The sequence below is a fragment of the Plectrocnemia conspersa genome, unplaced genomic scaffold, assembly GCF_051122295.1.
Source record: "Plectrocnemia conspersa isolate PC_06_02 unplaced genomic scaffold, ASM5112229v1 ptg000003l, whole genome shotgun sequence".
Lineage (NCBI taxonomy): Eukaryota > Metazoa > Arthropoda > Insecta > Trichoptera > Polycentropodidae > Plectrocnemia > Plectrocnemia conspersa.
Genome location: NW_028277167.1, coordinates 12,687,923 through 12,710,790, shown reverse-complemented (window position 1 = coordinate 12,710,790; position 22,868 = coordinate 12,687,923). Strand labels below are relative to the sequence as shown.

Sequence of the window (22,868 nt, the reverse complement as noted above, 5' to 3'; positions counted from 1 at the left end):
CTCGGTGTGAAGTAACATTAGTAATACATTTTTTTTTTGAAACTTCAAATTTTTTCATTCAAAATAACTTTTCTATACTAACCATCAAAAAATCATAGTATAATAGATTTTTAAAACCTTCAATTTGAGAACGTTGCTATAATCATGCTGATAAATACCATAATATTTGCCCACTAATCTCCAGAATCGGTAACTATAATTATAAAACACCCAAGCACATATTGTTTCAGAGGCACAAGTGTAATTTTCAGTAGTTTTAGATCTCTAGTTAGTAAATAAACCTTGATCATTTGAAATACAATAATTAATTTGTGTAAAGGATTTTCTATTTTTTCTAAATTTATCTTATCTGATTTTTTTTAAATAGGCTCACGCCCTCCTTACACGGTCCATGGGCGACCGGATATTACCCAGCCTAGCTTTGGCGTTAGGATAGGCCTTCTTCCTTGATCGTCCGAATGACGACCGCGGTCGGGTTGACCGTCGCGATTTAGCTACTGATTTTACGGTATTTGGATAGGGAAGTAGAGGGAAGATCTTATCTGATTATTACTATTTTTATATTTGTATTACTTCGATTACACCGCCGCTGCCACAACTACGAGACATCCGAGGACCATCCACAGAACATCATCCCTCCGCCAACTTCTTCGCCACTGCTCTGAGAAAACGATATATGTAATATTATACAATAAATTATTACCAGTTTCCAACAGCGTCACACCCATTAGGGTTTGAAACCTTAAATATCAATTTATACGGCCCAATTTTCTACCTCAAACTTTTTAATTTGAAGTAAAAATAAATGCATAGCATTTATAGTTATTTTTGATAATTACAATGCTATTTAATGTCAAAATCTATGGAACGCACATCAGTATTATTACTAATGACTGATAAAAATGCATACACTAACAAAAAAACTAACTAAATAAATTTTTAAAAATAAAATAATTTATATAATATAATATAATATATAATAGTTATATACAATGGTAATTTAAAATGGAACGTATCTTAACCTAGTTGTATATAATATCTATATATTATATATAACAACGTAGTTCATTTCATTATATCGATTATATTAGTTTCAATATTAAATGTCTGTCCGAGAAAAGCATAATAAACGTCCAAGAACTTGAACTTAAGACAGAGGAACTCTGATAAGTTTGTTGTGTTGCAATGTTGGTGACGTCCGAGTCATAAAGAGGCTTCATTAAGTTATTTATATGCCTCTATATTTACGTTGAGAATGCTTTTATCTTTACTTAAACAACTTCACTTTGCAAATGCATTCAGTATTTTTATTACCTCGCTCGAATCCAGTTCAAACGCATTCAGACGAGATTTATGTATGTACAATTAAGCGTGAAATGTCGGTTTGACTATTTTTTCGTATCGATATCAACAAGGACAAATACTGATCCAATCTAGAGAACGCAATCTGTTCCGCGTATAAAAAAATAACCCTTTCAAATATCAACGTTCTCCTACGACGTCAGTGATACTTTAGAAAGGATGTAAGTTTTTTGTGCCGTATTACACAACAACAAAAATAAACAGGCGTCCGCCGCATTGGAGGGCTCTTTTTTATACGCTCGCATCTTAGGTACTTTAAATCGATCATTTACCTTAAATCTCAGGGGGAAGAGAGGCGAACCTGCCGAACATCTGCCGACCCGCGGGCCCGAGAAGAAAAAAGTTCAAAACACGAATAACATTCACTGCGACTGAATTCTAACTGGCATTGTCGAGCCAAAGAATGCGTTTGGATACTAAATAAAAAAATGTTATGCCTTTATCGGCCGACTAAAATTGACAATGCGCAATGGGCTTATTAATTAGGATGTTATTTTTTATTATTATTATTTCATTATCTCGATTCAAAGTTTCTGACGATAAGACAAAGGGAGATGGCGTGTGGTGTGAGACGAGCGAGGAGGCCCGTGGGAACATATCCTCTCCCGTAATGCTCCTTTTTTATTCCGTGATGCGGTTGTACCCAGGTAAAACCATTATTCGGGGCACATGTAAAAACCTGATTTATAAACGACCCCATACAATGGACAGTGACGTAAAAGAGTATTATAAATATATGAAATGCGAGGCATGCCACAAGACGAACACTTAATAACTACAGAAATGGCAGATTTTCTTAGTGAATACACAAATACAGATTTTCTTAGTAAATACGAAAATTTGGAATAATAAATTCTACGTGACTTAAAATTGTTGCACAAAACCTTATAACCTTATGTAAAAAATAAACACTATGACACTTGGTTAAGTACACATTTTAAATTTGTATTTGTGCTTTAAAAATATCAAACAAATATAGTATGTAATACTAAATAATAAATCATTAAGCAATTTAGTAAGGTCACGATAAGTATTCTTTAAAAACATTTAAAGTATCCATATTCTTTTATAATGGCGAACTTGATACATTATTCGAACCCCTGAGAATTTGCGAATTATGCACTCAAGGGTGTCAAGGACGATATTAGGGTAGGACTTCAGTGAATAGAATCAAGTTGAATGTCAATTCCAGACGACTTTATCTTGCTCCTTACTTTAAAATTCCTTGCGTGTTTTTAATATAAATTTAATTTAAAACAAATCTGCAATTCATATAACCATGTATGTTTCGTATATATTACACAATTCTCTTAAGAAATGAAATCTTTGAAAAGTCACGTTTTCATCAAAAAGCGAAAAGTAACAAGCTTTGCCTGAATACATTTGAATACATAAAATACGTTCTCTTTTAACAGGAAAAAATGTCATTATTTTTCACAAGACGTCTGATAACCCAGTTAACGTTGCAGTCCATGTTTAAGTTTAAATCATACATATAGATAAATAAATTAAAAAATATATGCATGCACCACAATGCAAGACAAAAATACACATCATACCAGTTTCAGGTCAATAAAAAAAAAATCATCACCCGAATCACGTAACATCTCGAGCATCGAAGGTGCATTGATTTCTTTTACCGTTTGCACACTCGCAAAATCTCACAACGAAAACCGGCAACGAAAGTGGGACGACAGCGAGACGTGAGCAAACAATCGAGGATGACAACAGCCTCATGTGTGTCACCTGGACGAAGGCGACAAAAAATCCGAACCGTCTCCGGCTTCGAGACTAATCCGCGAAATTTCACGCGGTTTTTTAACCGTGAAAATTTGTAATATTTGCCAGTCGCCCAAGCAGAAAATGAAACTCTATGGTCTTTGTGTTTTGTACCGTTGTCTGATTGCGTTGGAGAACCTGCAATTTAACTTTGAATCCAGTCACGCTTAAAAAATCGAAGCATCTTTTTTTCTCGAGCGAATCGTTTTATACTGAAATTCGGCTCGGTCGCGATGAAAAACAGCAAAAATATTTTAGACCGACGCATCCAATTCACGAGTTCGGTATAACGATTCAATAGAAAATATACTATATAGTAAAATATAGCTGAAGAAAATACAGACACAAATAAACCAAAGCGATCGCATAAGTTTAAAGAACTGTCATTGAATAAATTTAATTGCAATTGCAATAAATAAATAAGCAGTATGAATATTTTAAATAATATTCCTTACATTCGGGTACTTTTAAAAATACTTTATACGCTGAACCTTATTGTGTTATCTACGATTATCAATAAGACGACTGTGTACAAAAACCTTTTTGGACCATTTATTTCTTCATGCATTACATTGTCGTAAAAATTGTTTTTTTTTGTAATGATAAAATCAATAAACGTTAAACTGAGAATCGCGTACCAATAAAAAATGTGTTTAAAATGATTGGGAGCCACAGATTCGGAAGATGAGTTAAAGATTGATGAATGTGCGTAAGAAGACCGACAGATAGTGTCGGATTAAAAAAAAATATTTATTAAATATTCTTTGTAAGCTGACAGGCCAAAATTTAATTACATATATTTTTATTTTATTTTTTCAAAAAATAATTATAAATTACGAATAAGACTTAAGTTACAAAAAAAAATGCACAAAAGTTAAAACTAATATAGCAATAAAGATAAAACCTCGACGAGGAACTTTTTTTATGCCCAGGGCCGTTTGGATATTTATAAAATTATCTGCGGGCCATTCAAAATTCTCAAATACAAAGTTATCATTTGTTTGTCATGCATGTACACCAAAATTCTCCGAAAACATCCTAAATCTGAGCTTAATTTTTAACTGGCAAAAGTGTTTATAATCAAGTATATTAAAAAAATATATCAATTAATAATTAAATTTCATTTTTTAACATAAAAAATAAGATTTATTGAATTTTGATGTCTTTGACAGGCCGGAGGTTTCCCTACCCCTGCTGTAGAAGATAAAAAAAAAGAAAAAAACAAAAGAAGTCAAACTTGCATTTAACAATAACAATAATAAACTATTGCTGAAAACATTATTGTGTCTAGCAAGTTCGTTGAGAAACAGGATGGCGTTCTCGAGCACTGATGTCCTAACCGCAACGTTCCAAAATAAGGGACGCAATCGTGACTCTCTAAGGGTCTAAGGTACTCTACAGCTCGCAGCTGATATAGTTAATTTTCAAGTCTTACGCAAAACAAAGACATCGAAAGGCAATTGAAAAATAAATATAATTTTAAATTCAAACAAACAAGTATTTCGTTTTGACGTTAAATGAGGTGCGTAAACAAATAAAGCCATGGAAACGTGGTTTGGCACACGAATGTAGGCAATTCTAATGCACATGCTTGAATTTTTTCCTGTATGCAGAAGCTATCAATCACCAGCAGACCGCCGATGAGTGAGAAGTGTAAGTGAGGGCCGTCGGATATTATTTTTTTATTAAGGATTTACGCAAATATTCACAAATATGAAAGCTATTATATCCATATAATTAGTTAATGTTTTTTCAAATGGCTTTCGGTTCACCAAAAAAGTATTATTCAATGGTATGGAATCTTGAACATTAAAAAAAGCAGAAAAATATTTCGAACTGTATTGCCGTCGAAGGATATAACGAATTTCGTGGGCGACAATGTGCACAAAACTTTCCATCACGAATCGCCTCTCAATCACGTGTGTGAGGCGCATCCTGTAGTTCTCATTCAGGAGAGGTCCTAAGAGCTTTTATGGCAAGAAAACGTTTATGGTGCTGGGAGCTATGGAGGGAGGACGAGCGCGTGGTCGTTTTGCAACTAGTGACTTAATAAAAAAAATACAAAGACGCTGCGCATCATGCGCCACTTCAGTATTTTTTCAACATCGAATTAAAAATATTGCACATATAAGACTTCTAATGATATCTAAAGCTTCCAAATTTTAGAGCAATGTTTTTTTCAGTCCTTAAACTAAATAAGATCTAATGAGATCTCACTCTTTCCATCTCATTTGAGGCTGCAATTCAGAGGTAGCTTGCACCAGTTGTATGCAGCTTTATTATTGTAACTTTGTAGCCATATATTATTGAGTGACACCGTATATTGCGACTCGGTGCTCTCGTAATTTTATTGCTATGCCATAGCACAGCGCTCATCATTGTTTTTGCATCTCTCGATGAAAGCACTCCGCGGTTAGATAACCGATATGTGTTACCATCCTCCATATGTTGCCTCGCCGGCACAGCACCAAGTGCTGACACACTATTTGCGTTCTGAATGTCTCAATATTTACATGCACGATTAGCGTTTATATTGCCGAGACTTTAAACACTCTTCTTCCGTGACCCAAATAGGCAAACTCACGATCGAGAGCTTTGGGCGCTGCTCTTGCAAAAAATAACAAACCGACTAAAAAATGGACTTGCACGTTTTTGCAGCAACGCCGAGTGTCAGTCGTTGCCAATTGTCTATTATAACCGTCTTTCGCAAGCTTTGCAGCAACAGAATGGAAAGGGTGTAGGGGATTTTTTAGCAAGTAGCTCCGGAGCGGACGCTCTGTGAATGATGTGTCGCAACTCCGAAGCTGCGATAGCAGATCTGGTTAATTCTCGAGAGAATTACGGTGCCATTCCTCCGTTGTTGCCATTTGGCGTGATTGCGATGAAATCGTGATTTATATACACTGCGAGTAGCAGATGTTAAATTAAGCATATTATGAAAAGGCGCGAAGAGCATTATGATATCGTGAAATGCCATCGATGTATCTACAATATTATATTATTATTTTTTTGCTGTATTATCAACACTTGTTATGCCTTCACGATTTCGGCATTATCTGATTACGAATTTAATTTGCAATTATCATTTTTTCGGTTGAGATTTTGTCTGATGTTGAAACTAGCGAACGGTAAATCTCACTATTTCACCAAAGCAAGTGCAAAATGCGAATCTCGGTGATGTAACTATAGTTTTTTTTCGTTGCGTTTAAAAGTCGAAATTAATTAGGTTGCTAAAGTGTGGCTTAGATTTATTTATCAATTTTGCAACCGTGAGAATCAAACCATCAGTTGTTACTGCTTTGTTTTGAATATATAAGAATTATTTTATTTTTTCATATCACAGAACAAAACCAACATTATGTCGTGCGCAATGTTACAAAGAATACAAATCGCACATGCATAATTATAACATGCTTTCAGTGTTCAATCATCGCTCGCTTTATATGGTACATAATTGTAGACATCTTCAACCGCACTAAACCATCGAGCTTTCATGCGCTCGAGCAATAAAGCGTCAATTAAATCTGAGCCATTTTATACAGATAGATACATACAGAATCATACCCTCGCGTGTCATCCGATTCAATCGTGACGCAACAACAGCAACACCCTCTTAATTAAAACGAGAAGTTGAAATACTACAGCAGATTATACTCGTCATTAAATCATCGCTCGGCACAATAGAAGTGAGTGAAATTGCGCAATTACACACAACGACGAAAAACTATCTATGTAGCATTGTAACCGAAACGCACGCACAATTTCTAAAAAAAAATAAACAATTTGATCAGCTCGAGAAAAACCGCGCGTATGACTTTCTTGTCTTTTTACGTAACGCCATTAGAGCAGATTATGAAATTTTCACAGTCCTCGTTTTTCGTACGTACAACTCTCTCTCTGCGAGATTTTCGCCGAAAGATCAGAAGTTGCTAATATTATTATTATAAAGTATCTACGTTGCATTCCAGGACCGAGGCGTATGCACCAGGAAGTGAGACCAGACAGCTTGGCCACTTTACGAAGCGAACGAACGAGAATGAGAAGATTGCACGTGTGTATGCATAGTTACAGATGGCGGCAAAGCAGCAAACAGTTGTATTAAATATTATGCACTTTCGCAATCAAATGCAAGGACGTGCGCATAGATCACTTTGGCGGTTAAGTGTGCTTAGGTTGCAGGAATAACTTTACGAGCTGATGATTTAATGTTTCGAATACAATCTGGTAGACTTGAAGCACTATTAACAAACTAAAGCGATGCCCTTTTAAAAGTTAACGCTATGAAAATGCAAGGCGTCTTTTTTTACTGGTCATGGATTGTAAGATCTACAAGTGGCATGCGCTCTTCAAACAGTAAATCTGAATCTTTGGAAGACTATCATCTTGAAAAGGCAAAGTGGGTACTGCCTGTCAGTTAAGCAGATCTGGCAAAAATTCTTATTGACGATGAAACTTGGGCTCATCGTTATAATGCAAGAGTAAACGCACTGCTTACAAGGACAAACAACCCACTAAGAAGTTTGAGGTTACATCGTGGCGTCGACCAGAAAAATCATGGCCACCTATGGTAGTGAATAGGTTATAATCTCGAAGCGCCTAATAATTACAATGGAAAATAAAATTTAAATTTAAAGTAGTATATGCTAAAAAGAAGTCACCATAACATGTATAAAATACAGTTAATAGTGATTGAATTGTAATGAACACGCACAATGCAACACGCAACTTCATTGAACTTTTCCAAAAACACATCATGGTGCACATTAATAAAATCAAACAAGCATTAAAATATCTGTTATTGCTTCTAAGCTTTAATAATAGCAATAAGTAACATTATTTTTTTAATCGTGAGTTAAATTTAAACAGCAATAAAGAATGTTTAATGGACCAAACTATTATCATAGTATATACATATACCAAAGCATTAATATACTGTAGGGTTTCAACAATTTATTTTGGGTTCTTTAGAAAGTCACAAAAGCAAAATGGCCAAACAAAAGTAAGAAATCAGTATTTTGGAACACCCAATAATTTCGCACAATAATAACACAACCATCAATTAACAAAACATAAAAGTATTGTAGATATCTTTAATGGTACTGGTCGATTTTATACCGGCCACCGCCGTGCTTGCATACGTATACGATAGGGATCTTAATCGAATATACGATTATCAGAATTCTTCGACAAATTTTTAACTATATAAATATTCGAATAATTGATCGAACAATCCAGAAATATTTGGTAATACTAAAAAATAAGAATAAAACAATTCATATACTTGAGCAACACAAGTAGTGGTTTTTCTCTCAATGTGCCGCACAAAAATCCATGGTCCTTTATTTTGTTATACAAGGCAATGAGCCGCCTCTTCTCAACAAAAAATGCCTTTACGCCTTCGAAAAATATGTATGAATAGAATGTTTATCGGCGATGTCTACTATGACCGAAATTCTCAGAATTTTTTGAACGAAACGAAATATTTAAAAACACCCACCCATGATTATCGTTTAACGTTTATCTCAAACACAGGTGCGTCGCAAATTTTTGTGAAGTTCGAGTTACGTTTTTGTATTTGTCGTAAAAAACCTTTTTGGATATTGAAAAAAACGAGATTTAAGTTCGTCGACAGGTAAATTTTATGGCGTAAATGTGAAAATACAGCAACTTTTTTCTATTAAAATACTTCTGACCACTATTAAAAGCTTCCAAGAAAGCAGGCATATTTTCAAGAATCTGGAATAGACCCACCCTTTTTATGCAGCGGTATAAAAATTGGTAAAGCGAGAAATGAGAATTCTTGATTTGGCATTTATCTCGATAAGAATCATTATACACGCCTAGGATTAATACGCTGTTGTTATACCTATGCTTTGTATAATAAATATCGATTTTAAATGGCCTAAGTACACTTTAAAGAATGTGACGAAGGTGGAGCTAAACTATAACGCGATTGGTTATAAATCATATGGTAACATAACCAATCATTCTCAACCACGTGAACACAGATAACGAGAAACCAGGTATTCGAGAAATTAGTCGATTCTTCCTCATTTGACACTTTATTATTCTACATATATCTATATAAATTACATATTTGTGTGCAATAAACTTTTATATAACAGCTTTTACGAACCCCAAATCAACTATTATTAATATTTTTTCAAAGCCTGCAGATTTTATAAAAATTATCTTTAAAAAGCACCACCATTTATATCAACGATAAATTATCTAGGTCGAAGATTTCAAAGCAACTAAAGATAGGACTATAACGATTTAAATATGAGAGTATAAAAAATATTTTTTTAATTTACTTAGAATGCACAGCCTTCGCTCATTACGATAAAACTGATATTCACGTTCAAAATCGATTGTAAAAACATATAAATAAATTATAATGTAAAGCACTAAGCTGATATACTGCTTTTCAATTATAAAAAAATGGAACCTAAGTAGAGTATGTATTACGGTAATATTTCATGGCGCATAATATAAAGCTATAAAAAGAAGACTTCGAAAAATTGAAAAAAGATATTCTGCTTTAACAGTTTACATGTGCCAAAAAGCAGTAATTGCTGTGACATCATACAGATTGGACCTAAGTGACTATTTTCTGAGTCGAAATATAAGGACAAAACTTAACTATAATTATAAATGTTAAATAAATAAAATATCAGATAAATTACTCCACCATAAACCCGCATCTGACTATTTGAGTTAAATTTTTGTTTGGTTAGAACTGATTAATAAATCATATAAGGCATAATGACAACCCACTTTATATGACGTGAATGACACATTAACGGTTAACATATTGACGTTTGATGCCACCCGTTACTATCGATAAAAACATAATTCAGATTCACTCTATGAAATAACGATTGTATAACTACGAGACTCGTCGTTATTTTATGGATGTATTTATTTGACATTATAACATCGATTAAAATTAATAATTTAAAGCAACCGTAACAATGGATCATAATTTAAATTGACGCCATGTTCACTCAATAAAATCGATTTACGACTTACGCACTTTCACCGTCGTTTTTACAATAAAGAAGCATGGCAATAATTACAACTGTAGGCAGTCGTAGTTCTGCCCTTTTAATCAATATTAAATCATTAAAGATGACCGCGGGGCGTGGCGGGTTTCGCGACTTACGACCTTTGACCTCGCGCAAATCCTGCCAATAAATCACTTTCGATTTGTGCAACGAGCCCATCTCTCGCCCAAGACTCCGCAAACAGTACACATACGACTTGCCGATCGAAAGTTAACCAAGAGTGCATTCATTAGCCATCTGCCGAGAAAGTTTAGAGGAGCGCGGTTATGAATGCATAGTCGAGTTTCGTCACAAGACGAAAACAATACTATTAGGCGTAGGACGATCGGCTAATTAAGGAGCGGGAAAGTCTCGTCACAGTTTAGGGCCGTACCCTTTTCTCCGACAATATGTCCCACGCAATACAGAGCATAATTGAATGAATTAATCAGACAAAAGAGAATATACGCTTTAGACTGGTGAGGGCAATTAACGTGTCTGCCGTTATCTGCCATAGTCCTGATGTGCGTCCGTGTATTTACAAATAGAGAGAGAGAGATAAGGAGGTGGAGGCTATTCGGGGAGCGTTCAACCCATGGAGTGTATAGCCCGAACAGCAACAAGTGCTTAGCACTTTCGCAGATACGCAGACAAAGAACCAGACGTGTCAATCAACCGTGTTAAGAACGCCACGGGCATTTGTACGGTGCGGTTCACAAAGAAAGGTCGTGTCGACCGACACTGTAAATAGACTTGGAAAGGATACAAATCGAACCAAATTCCACGTGGCGCACGAACGTCCTGATTGAAGAGTTGTACGTGGATTCTCGACATAAGTCAAGATACACTTCGAAAACAAAGAATTTTCCATTTGATTTTTTTTTTGATAATTCAGTAAGCAAGTAAGCCTAAAACACAAATATTGCAGTATTACCTACATTCTACTGCAAAATTAAGATTAGTTGCTTACCGGTTATAATATTTTGCTACACGAATTACTCATAATTAAAGCCGGTTTATAGATCGTTAATAGTACTCAAAATATCAGCGTTCCTAGAAAAAACGATCTGCAATTTGACGCTCTTTTCGATAGGCATGGTAGGCGTGAATAAGTTGACAACTCAACATGCATGAAATTTGAAATTTTATTCGTTTTTTCGCTCAAGGCTGATATGTCGATTTGGTGAATAATTAATTATCTCGATATAAGTATTTAGCCCTAAAATTTATGTTCAGTAGCGTACAAAAACAATGCAATGCAGATATATCATTAATCCTTGGTTGGATTTCTCGGAACATTTTATCGCTCAATTATAGGAGTCTATATATTTTTTTAATGACTATAGCCAATTGATCATAAGCATTCGTGATAAAAATATTTACAAAAAATATAATGCCAAATCGTCCACGATTTATTTTGAGTAAAAAATCGACATTATTATGTATTCGTCAAGTTTATAACCAATCATCTGCTCAGACATTAAAAAAAAATGTCGAAATGGGTGCAATAAATCAAGTAAAAGGTTAAAATAACTACAATTGGTAAAGAATGAGTGATGCTACGATTGTGCTTACACGATATCACGAAAATATATTTGCAAAACATTTGATAAAGAAATACATATAAAAAAGGTATATCTGTCAAAAAACCGATATTGACCCAAGAAATGCGTTTAATACGCATGAAATAGGCCAATCAAATAAAACATCTGATGTTTTTGATTAAAAAATAATGAGGCTCTCTAATGAGAGCAAAGTGTTTTTTTTATATTCCGTGGTGTTTATTTTTTATTCCGGAATGGAAGGTATCCACTTCATATACCTTGGATTTTTTTTATCCCTTCAATGGAAGGGATCTGGCACAAATATGGACTACAACTACATGGATGTTTCTGCACCTTGTCATTGGGTGAAAATAGTCAGTAATGTTTATTTTAACAAATTGATCAATGCATTGTATATTTAAAAAAAATACAATTAAAACTTTATTAAAATATTTTATAATACAAGAAAAAATTTGAGACTGGTCCTTGAGTAGTCCTTTTTAATGCCAGTGGGCCGAAAATCGGCCCGTATTGCGTATGTAAAACCTGCGGCGGGCCGATTTTTCGGCCATGCGCGATTAAAAATAAATTTATATCAATTTATTTTTTGTTATATGTATATATAACAAAAAATATGTGCATGCTTAGGCATGTCTAATGTATTTTATGACGTTTCCTATTTTTTTTGTGTGCGACAAAGCAAGTAACTGCTGGGCATTTTTTTGCAATGGAATGCTAGATGAAGCGAAGCAATAACAGGTATCGCAGAGATTTTATTTTATTTTTTTATTAAATCTTCCGTTGTAACCTGACAGGCGTAAGCCCAATGCATTACAACGAGCAAATCTATATCAATTGATTAAATCAATCAGACATAAAGAATACCTACAAGTGGGTATTAAACACCACACTGAAAGTCTGGAAATCGGTGACATATAAATTATTAATTATAAATTATGTGTTATACAATTTATAATCATTAGATATCATTGCAGCTGGGGTTGTTTTTTTAACAATATCGCATTTTTATAAACAAAAATGCTAGTGCCGCTGCCGGGGCTCGAACCCGTAACTTCAAAGTTACTAATCTGAGGATTTACAGACTACGCTATTCCGTCCTTAGATGTATATCTTTAACTAATTTATATATTCTAAAAGTCTCTATTTAAATATTTTACCCAAAACAGATGTTTCATATTTTGACAAATTATATTCAATACCTGGCCAGTAGTATTATATTATTATTTTCTTAATTTATAAGCACCAGAAATTTTATTTTATATTCCTTTTTTTAACAAAATGTAGTTAATAACAAATTGTAAACATGAAAATGTTTATAATAACCAGTAACATATATAGTAGGTAATACATAATTAGTATGTAGTATATAAAATAAACGATTTCAGATTTAAAATATATTACAATATTCAGGCAAATATAAAAAATCTGTTTCTTTGTAAAATGATAAATTTTTTTTTCATCAACTAGATAATAACTAAATTTTCTAAATAAATAAAATGTGTTGTATACTTTATTTTTATTTAAATGATTGTCGTTCTATTTTTGTAAAATATGGATATTCTCCCTTTTTATTATTATACACATCATATAGAATACTTGGATTTCTTTTAATGTAAGAAAAAATAAATAAAAAAACGCTTGGCAGTTATAGCATATATAAGGCAAAATCGTTTGGCATTAAAAGGGTTAATTAAACTGATGGAGAATTTGCACGTTACTGTATATATATTGTAACAATTATTATACAACACTAAATTAATTATATAATACTGCGGCGCCTACTTGAATTGCGGATTTAGCTTATAAAGCTTCGTTTAACGAGGCTAATCGGAGAATATCTGAAGCCATACTAAGAGTTGCTATAAAACTACATTTAACTGAATTTTACGTGTGACTGAATTGTCAAATCTGATCATAAGCTACATCGATACATTGCGGAAGTGTCTTCAAACCTTCGATGAATCTCACGCGAAAGTCGCATAGAATTATGGCAGTTTTCTAAAGGTGCAAAAATGCAACGATTGTTGTCCATGTCAACGGGTGAAAGTCGACGACACATCGAAACAATGACAAACGACATAATCGTCGAATTGCGAAATCATTGATGATTGGTTTGAGCGATTTTCTCGATAATTTATCAGTAATCCTCTTTACTCTCTACAATATGATTTCCTTCTTTTCATGATAACTTAAGATATGTATCTCAAACCGACATAAAATATATAAGTGAATTTATGGCCTTATGCTACTTTCTTGGATGTCATATGATGAACAGTCGGTCATTCACGAACGTTAGCAAGTACGCATTTCGTGCTGCACACAAAGCCCTAGCACGTAGCGCGTAGAACAGCAACCGGTACGAACGACCAGACAACCGGTCCCACCAGAGCAGAGGTCCGATGAGATTTCAAACGGCGAACGCAATTAGACGGCCAATTATCGACGGAGAACGAGCACCGCGTGAAAAATGTCGGGCTCGGTTATGGAAACTAAATCGATCTGTATCTGTCTTACGTTTGATAAAAAGGAAAAATGAAAAAAGAGCGCAAACCGGTTAGGCAAGCGAAGAAGGAACCTTATGGGCTTGTGGCTGAAAATAAAAACAAGTAAAATCAGCAGCCACTACCAGATCCTTGTTAAGGCACTAGTTTATTATTTTTTTAAATATATATAACACACGCGAAATATAAATAAATCTTGACCGCGTCATGTTTTAGGTTCATATGGAAATTTATTAAAATTCAGTAGCGTTTCTCGTGCTATAATCTTCATATTATTGCCGATGTGATATTGTAAATAATATTATAGCAAATCAGGTCTATATATGTATATGAATCGTTCAAGGTTTTCGATTTATTACAGCAATTGAATATTATGCATACATTTGAAAGATCGATTCAATCAATCATCATTGAAACTCGAGACAATTTATAAAAATAAGCTACAGAACATAGTTAAAATTAGTTCTGATTTATTAGCAACACTTGTTAACACCAAGATATTTGGACCAACCCAAGCGCGAGTTTCCCGTTCGGCTTTATACCGTTGGTATCCGTTAAATTCGGAAGCGAGAATGAGCGTATTTATTGTTAAGCATGTAAAAAAGACGGGCGATTTTTTTACATTGAATAAAGTACAAAAACTCATTTGTACACCTAATATTTTCTTACTATTGTCCTGATCTTTGAGTCAATGTTGTATATTTTTGTTTTTAAGACAAAGTTTTTTATTTAATATTTGTTTAACAATTGAGATCGGCACGTACAGGATGGGCCATACGTTTTAATACTGGCGGCAGCGCGCGGGAGTTTGGTCCTTGGAAATTTAGTCACAATGGATCACTTCACGGCGGGGAAACAGTTTGTGTTCTATGTTAAACGGTTTTATAAAAACAACGATTCTTATGTAACTATTCAGCGCCTATTTTGCGCTTACTGCCGATTACATTGTGAAGCAATGCCCAAGTGTTAATTTAATTAAATCGTGGCTTGGGAAGTTCGAGGACGACCACGGAACAGGAGAAGCGCAGAGAATGTCGCGCAAGTTAACGAGTTTGTACGAGAAGATCGACGTCTGTCAACTCGCAAGCATTCTGCTGCTGAAGTAGAAACCTGTATTTTTTAATTGAACTTTCAAAAGTGCGAAAACTTACTGTTTACCCTGACAATAGATATATTTCAGGCGTCTCCGAAACGTGTTTTGGATGAACCAGGGAATGTGAAGAGAGAAGCGGCGGGGTCTGCGATCCTCGGTGGTCTGTAGTGTTGGTCTCACTTTGGTTGAAGTTCGTATGAACTTAGTGTATCCAAGTTTGAGAGCACTTGAAGTTCAAAGTGGATGTTCAAGTGCGAATGTCAGTGGAAGAAAATCTCTAAGAAAATTTCAGAGAGAATAGCTGATTATAGAATGGTGCTGAATTTTTTAAACAAATTTCCGTTAGCTATAGCAGATTACGAATGGCCGTTTTGTGTCAATTCCGATTGCACTTGTTTTCTTTTCTCAAAGCGTTTGCAACAGATACTTGTGATCTTTCCGATTCATGGCGGGCTCTTCAACCACATTTTTTACATGATCACATGACAAAACTGGCATTGACACCATGGTTTATTATTAAATAGCATAATATTCAACCGTTTTTTAGACTTTCCGGCTTAAACTCTTCATTGGATGGTTCATTTAATGAACCAGACACTAAAGAATACTAATGTTAAGATTAAATTCTAAGTAAATAAAGCAAATTATTAGTATTTTTGCTTCAACAAAACGCTAAAAATATCTCTGGGCGATTTATTTATATATTAATTTTAGTCAAACTGACACCGTTAATCAGTATGAAAATGATTGTCATGTAAATATAAACTTTTTAGTACGGAAAAAATGTATTCACCAGTATGTTGATTTCTGGTCGCCGCATACTTGGAAACGTATAAGTCTGAACGTTCAAGGTATTGTTATAGTTTACAAAACGATACAACTACGACACCTCCATAACAAAATGACTCATTACAGTATGAAGACCTCAGACAAGAACATAAAAAGAGTGTATTACCTCCTCTTTTAAATTAACACGCACATTGCTCGAAAAGTAAAATCATATGTTTATGTTAAAAAAACTAAATTTATAATTTATTAAAAAAAAGGGCCACACACAAACGTTGATTATATAATTATACGGCCGTAGTAAAAGGGTTAAGAGCCCTCTCTAACTATTATCGATTTCAGTATTTAACAAGTAATTGTAAAAAGTAATTCCAAAAATATGTTTAATCCTAGTTATGAGTTAGAACAAGAATTGAAAATAATAACACTTCAGAATGATTTATATTTAAAATCCAAAGATTGTATTTGGAAATATATTATAGATAAATACATAATCCTTACAAATGTTTTGTTTTGGCTCTACATATTTGTCTGAATCCGCATTTTCTGATATTATAAAATCGGATATTCGAAATTATTTGAGTGATGAACATATTGACCAATGCTTACGATGATTTCTTTCGTCCTATAATCCTGACTAATCCGAGCAGATCAACGATCTCATTAATTATATTTTATCTAATTTAGTGTTCACTGTTATATTTTTAATTATTTTTATCTACTAAATTGTTTAATAAGCATTCTTTATTTGTGAACCTATGAAAAGTATAATTTACCCCTTGCATATTGGTAGATTGCGATGATTTTTCATATAGAAAAGTAGATCGCCACTACATACTTTAAGGTTGGGCATCCGTTTAATATTGAAAAACACACTCCAAACCAAAAAAACACCTCGTTAATTCTTTAAATAATACACACATATGACTCAAAAATGAAGACAAAAATTGTTCACAGAATTTATAACTGGTGTACAAAATACATCATTGCAAAGATAACATTGCCTTCATTCTTTCATAAACATCACTCTCTTCATCTTTGAATTTGCACACAAACACTTAAGCGATTATCCTGTTGCGACAGGTATGCCTTTTGTACTGCCACAACAAGCACTATTTTGTAAACAAAAGACGAAGAAGAACAGGAAGATCGTAAACAAACGAATCGATCACTCTGGTGCAGGGAGCGAGATGTGGTATCACTACTCACTGGCGTTTGAGGCGAGTAAGGACGCTGAGGCAGGATCGGCCAGCAGGGTCCCGAGGCCCCAGGAAGTACGTACAGCATGATTACTGACTAGCACGCAGCCGAGCACGCGGGCCCGACCAGCGCCAGCGTGCACGCTCCGCGCGCTCGCGAACACAACTGAAGAGGAATAGTAAACGGACACATGCTTCTTGCAACGAGACAACGGTTGTTAGGTTACGGACGCCAAATATTACTGATGGGATATGGATCGCGATCACAAAATGATGGAGCATGCGTAATAGCGATAGTGATTTTTTTTAGGAAACTGGAGAGATACTAGAGCAGTTTTAGATGCATGTAAAAGCTTGGCCAAAGATAAGGGATCAGTAATATATGTGTAAGTAACTGCTTTTCAATTGAAGTCGAGGATTCTAATTCCACATGATAAACGAAATTTTCTAAGAGATCAAAATCAGTAATATTTAAATAATAATTATAATGCTTAGATCGATCACAACATAATTTATGCGACTAATTGCCTATTTACCTCTAGCATACATCAAAAAAGTTCTACAGTAATATTTTTTGGAAGATGCTGTGTGTACTCCACAAAATTCAAAAATTACAAGGTTGATTGGGGAAGGGAGGTGGCAAAGCCCTAACCCCGGCGTCGATTTGTTACGAGATCGATTAGTTTTGTTCGTTAGTTTCACACTTGTCGGTGATACCTGTTATGAACGAAATTCGTAGAATTCATGTTTGTCGCAATCTCAAAAACCTTTATTATTATACCAAATGCAGTTTTAAAAATATCAACCTTTTCTAGGGAGGGGAGGGGGGGTAAAGGTTGGTTGGTCAGTGATATTTTTTTTAATATTTCGATTTCATTCATGTTCATAGTATTTACATATATTTTTCAAGCCAAATTAAAGGGGACGTCCCTGTTTGGAATCCACGTTAAAATCAATAAAATCGTGCCGTCGAAGTGGAAACGCTCGGTTATCTAGCGTTCATATTAAAACATTTTGTAGCAATATTGCGACATACAATAAGTGAAAATCGAATAAAACATATCTAAACCTAATTTTGACCAATAGGAAGGTGCAAAAAACAATCATCCCTTCTCAGAAGTCAAAAATTCACGTCAAATAAAATCGTGAAGGCGATGACGACGGCACGATTTTATTGCTTTTGACGTGAATTTTTGACTTCTGAGAAATGATAATTGTTTTTGGGCCCTCCTATTGACCAAAACTCGGTTTGAATATACTTTGACAAAAACTCTCATATCAGAAGTCGTGTTAATATCGATAAGGATAGATCATATTTTAAAAACATAGTGTAATATCGAAGTGCAGACAAACTATAAAGCAATATGCGAGATGCGACAACTGTCTGTACTTTTTCTTCCCCCTGAGAGAAATATTTTGGACTTGACTTAATAAAAGTTCTAAAACTATAATAAGTTTTAGAACTTTCATTATGTTAGGTTTGGGTTTGAACAGAAAATTAATGTTTCCCAACTGTCAAATAGTTTCGTAGACATTTTAGAACAGCATATAATTTCACTAGTGCCTATCAGTTAAAATATATTTTCGCTAGTATACATCGATCGAGACATGATTTGTCAAATAAAATATTCTCAGAAATATCTAAAATGCAGTGGGAACAAAATTGTTCCGTTAGTATTTTTTGTGAGCTATTGTTGTGAATTATCGTTTTTTTCTTTCAGAATAAAAATTAAATTTCAATCACCGTGTCTGATTCAAATAAATTACAAACATTAATCTGGCGCTCAAAAGAGGAAACCAATATATAAAAAATTAAAAGAATCGCAAGGTTCCATGTTTTTTTCAGATTTGAAAAAACAAAGAGAACGTAGCACTTACTGCTGATCGTAATGAAAACCATGATAATAAGAACTGCCACGTTGAGGTCCAACTAGAAAAATCAGTATCAAACGGATTCGCGAGCTCAAAATTCAGTTGAAGAAGAAGCGAATATTACACGTGGACCTGTTGTTAACAAACCTGCGTGGACAAAATATAAGTGAAACACCGGAAGGAGTGACTTTAAAAAGATCATGATGCAATCGATGATTTATGTAGATCACAACAATTCTGTTGTTGATTATATTTGTACTTGGCCGCAAGTAATCTCAACTTATGTAGTTGCAACAAAATATAGTACAAACAATCAGATTTCAAGAATTCCTAAATATTGATAAGGATTCACCAAAAGATATATGTATATGGTAGATAAATTCAGGATTCGATAATGCCCGAATATGCGAAATAAATAGTGTTAAGTCTCGAATTTTAGAGAACAAAAGTGCCATATTTTCTCCCTGCGATGCACTTAGATTTTATTTATAATGATTTGAAACAGTGAATGAAATAAACAAATTTTTATTGTTTTCACCAATTTTCGATATTCAAAAATTTAGAAAATAACTAAATTTCAACGAAAGGTGCAATATTAATCAATCTTTTTAACGAACAATTACCGATAATAGACGATTTGATAGAAGAACTCATTCATTTGAAAAAAATCAAAAAACAGTTGAAAAAATCCGTTAAATTTTTAAATTAAATTTTCGAGAAAATAATTGCAGGGTATATTTGTTAATACATGTATATGTATTGCCCTAAATATATTTCACACTGTTTCGACGGAAAAAATATCTTTCGGTAGATTAGGGAATTAATTTACTGAAAACGTGGCCAAGGAATTCAATGACACAAGAACGGCTCAATTACTTATCGATCTTATGCATTAAAAATTATATAACCAAGAAAATATATTTTAGCGAAGTGATTAAAAAGATTGCTTCAAAAAAATTAAGAAAATGTATTTTGAAATAATTCATATACACGTATGTATATGTATAAATAATTTGTAAATAAAAAACTTGGACGAGAATCATCATCACGAATCAAATAAGAACTCGCTAGATGAAGACTCTACTAGACAGACTCTCAGGATTTACTAATTCGACACAAATGAAAAACCAAAGAAGAGAGCCACTAGATTTCCATAATGGATCTACGACTCTTACTCATTCGACATTGCCGCCTGATACTGACACTTCTATTTATCTGTACAATATATACTGAGAGTTTTTTGCAAAAATCATACATTTTCGAGGTACTCGATCAATAAATAGAAGTTTTTGAGTAAAATATTGATCGGAACTATGAATCAATAATAAATATCATTTTCATTGCTGATGTTACAATTTCGTTGTAAATCGAACTACATTCGGCCAAAAATAATTGTAAGGATGCGTATGGTTGATTTCAGACTAATGTAGCTCTACTAAGTAGACTGAGTCTACTTGCTTAGTATAGATACATCAGTCTAAATAAACAAATATAGGCTGAGAAATCGATTTTCTGTTGGATAAAAGAAGTTGTAGTAAAAACTACGTTATGGCGATTTTTTTCATTTCATTTAGTCAGTGCATAACTCATTTTTCAAGCTTTTTTATTCCTTAACAGTACATACACATACCAAAAACATTGTTAAATTTATGAGCAGTTTTTACAACTTTACCACCTGTTTCGAACTCATACAAAAAACTCTTTATTTATCGTTAATTCAATAACGCACTTTTAATCAAAACAGAGTACGATTTAATCATAATACAGACCGAAACATGCACTTTAAAATTATGTTACCATGAACAAGATAACAAACAATTTTCATTGAAAAAATTAATGCTAAAATTTAAAAAACAGCAATTATTTCCGTTTCAATCTAATAATAAATAAATAGTTTTGTGAAGGATATAAGGATAATGTTTGTCAATAGAAGCTTTCATAAATACTAGCAATTAAGACCACTGTCTAGGAACCGAAAAAAAGTCCTACATAATTGTGGTGAAAAAAACAAAAAGATTACTTAACACTCAATATAAAATCCCTAATATTCAAGGCAATTTTAGGTATTGTTGATTTTTTTAATATTATCATATGTTTTCTTTGTGCATGAGGAGCATCCAATTCGATCGTAGCTCATAGCTAAGTAAAAGAGAAGAACCTTCGTGCGCAAAGTGTTATCCACTCAACGTTCGGAATAAAGGATAAAGGGCAAATGTAGTGTAGAGTGTAAAGGTATAACAAGTACTCACAGCTTGCGGCGAGCTGGCGAGGCTGGGCGAACGCTGCACGGTCACGAGGGCCATGTCTCTGGCGGGTTGCGGGGCGGGGCGGGGGCGGAGGCGCTACTCCCCCCGCGCGACCCCCCCGAGCACCCTAAAACTCCGACAGAGAGACCCACCCGAGGCACCTCACCGTAAATATGTCAAACAGATGTTATTCTTTTCGATACTGATTTTGGCCATAGCGTTGCAAGTCGACGGCTATGTGCTCGGTGCGACTGTCGTTATAGTGACATCGTTTTATTTAACTTTTGTATTATTCCTTTATTAAATAATAATAAACAAACAAATAACTTAAAAAGTAATTAGATTTGAAAAACGTTTTTTATAGGATTTGTATTAATGAATTTTGTTGCTGCAAATATAATTTCCACATATTACCAATAAAAAACTTATAAAATAGAATGTGTTTTTAAATGTGTTAATAATAAACTACCTTAAAATATGTTATTAATATGTTTATAATGCATTTTTTCATTGGGAGTAGTGAGGGTTGATCATCGAATTTTTTATGCAGCTAATACCCTTTTTATTGACGTAAATATGTCATTTTTTCCATATAGGCGTTAAAAACATGTTATTATATTATTCAGGGTCAGAATACTTATCAAATAGCATACAGTCAGAATAAAAAATATAGGACAATCATTATAAGACGATCATGTGAATTTTAAAAATATTATAACATTTATAAATATAAATGGCCGTTAAATTATTTATTTTAGATATATCCTATAAAATATCTCGCTCGCACCTAAGCTGTTAAATTCAAATAGTCAATATATTTGTATGTAGGATGCGAAAATATTTAGAGCCACAAACGAAGCGGGAATAACGACAAAACGACGACGGAGAGCATGCTTGGCTTATTGTGTTGACATCTGACAAAGTTGCGAGCCCAACCAAACAAGTTGCCCTTAAAAACACATTGGTAACAAGTTACAACACAAGTTGCCAATAAAAACATATTGAACTGAATATATACTGAGTAAAAAAAATAATTCTGACAATCTGTCGAAATAATTTTTACCATTTAAAAAATCAGACAAGTCTATTTTATATTCTAACCATTTATTATAAATTCTGACTAATATTTACCCTGGTCGCTTATATTCTGAGCTTTTAATATAAATTCTGATCACAACTTCTTTCATTGTAAATTCAAAAATCTATAATTTAATTTTAAACATAGTTTTATTATTTAGTACTTGATATTTATAAAAACATTTGAACTCGCGGCTGCACTGCAGAAAGTTTTATGTATTAAAGATACTGAATTTTAACAATCTTTAATTTTCTTCTTGAAGAGCCGTCTCCTTTTCAGATAAAAGATTTCACAACTGTTTTCTACAATTTAAATATAGCTCAAAAAACAATGTGTTCTGT

General features: G+C 33.7%; 1 protein-coding gene and 1 long non-coding RNA gene across 2 annotated transcripts in view; both read right to left on the bottom strand.

Moving 5' to 3' along the window:
- The window catches only part of ssh (Protein phosphatase Slingshot), a 170,805-nt gene extending 149,152 nt beyond the window's left edge, over positions 1 to 21,653 (bottom strand). Inside the window, exon 1 of the mRNA XM_088183691.1 lies at positions 21,453 to 21,653. Coding sequence (XP_088039817.1) covers positions 21,453 to 21,506 — 54 coding nt within the window. The 5' untranslated portion in view covers positions 21,507 to 21,653. The remainder of the gene's footprint in view (positions 1 to 21,452) is intronic.
- LOC148236627 (uncharacterized) lies at positions 3,941 to 10,234 on the bottom strand. The gene is made up of 2 exons (XR_015809207.1): positions 4,160 to 10,234; positions 3,941 to 4,099 (listed from the first exon to the last, which is right to left on the bottom strand). It is a non-coding gene; the product is annotated as an uncharacterized LOC148236627 (long non-coding RNA).
- Positions 21,654 to 22,868: the final 1,215 nt, after the last annotated feature.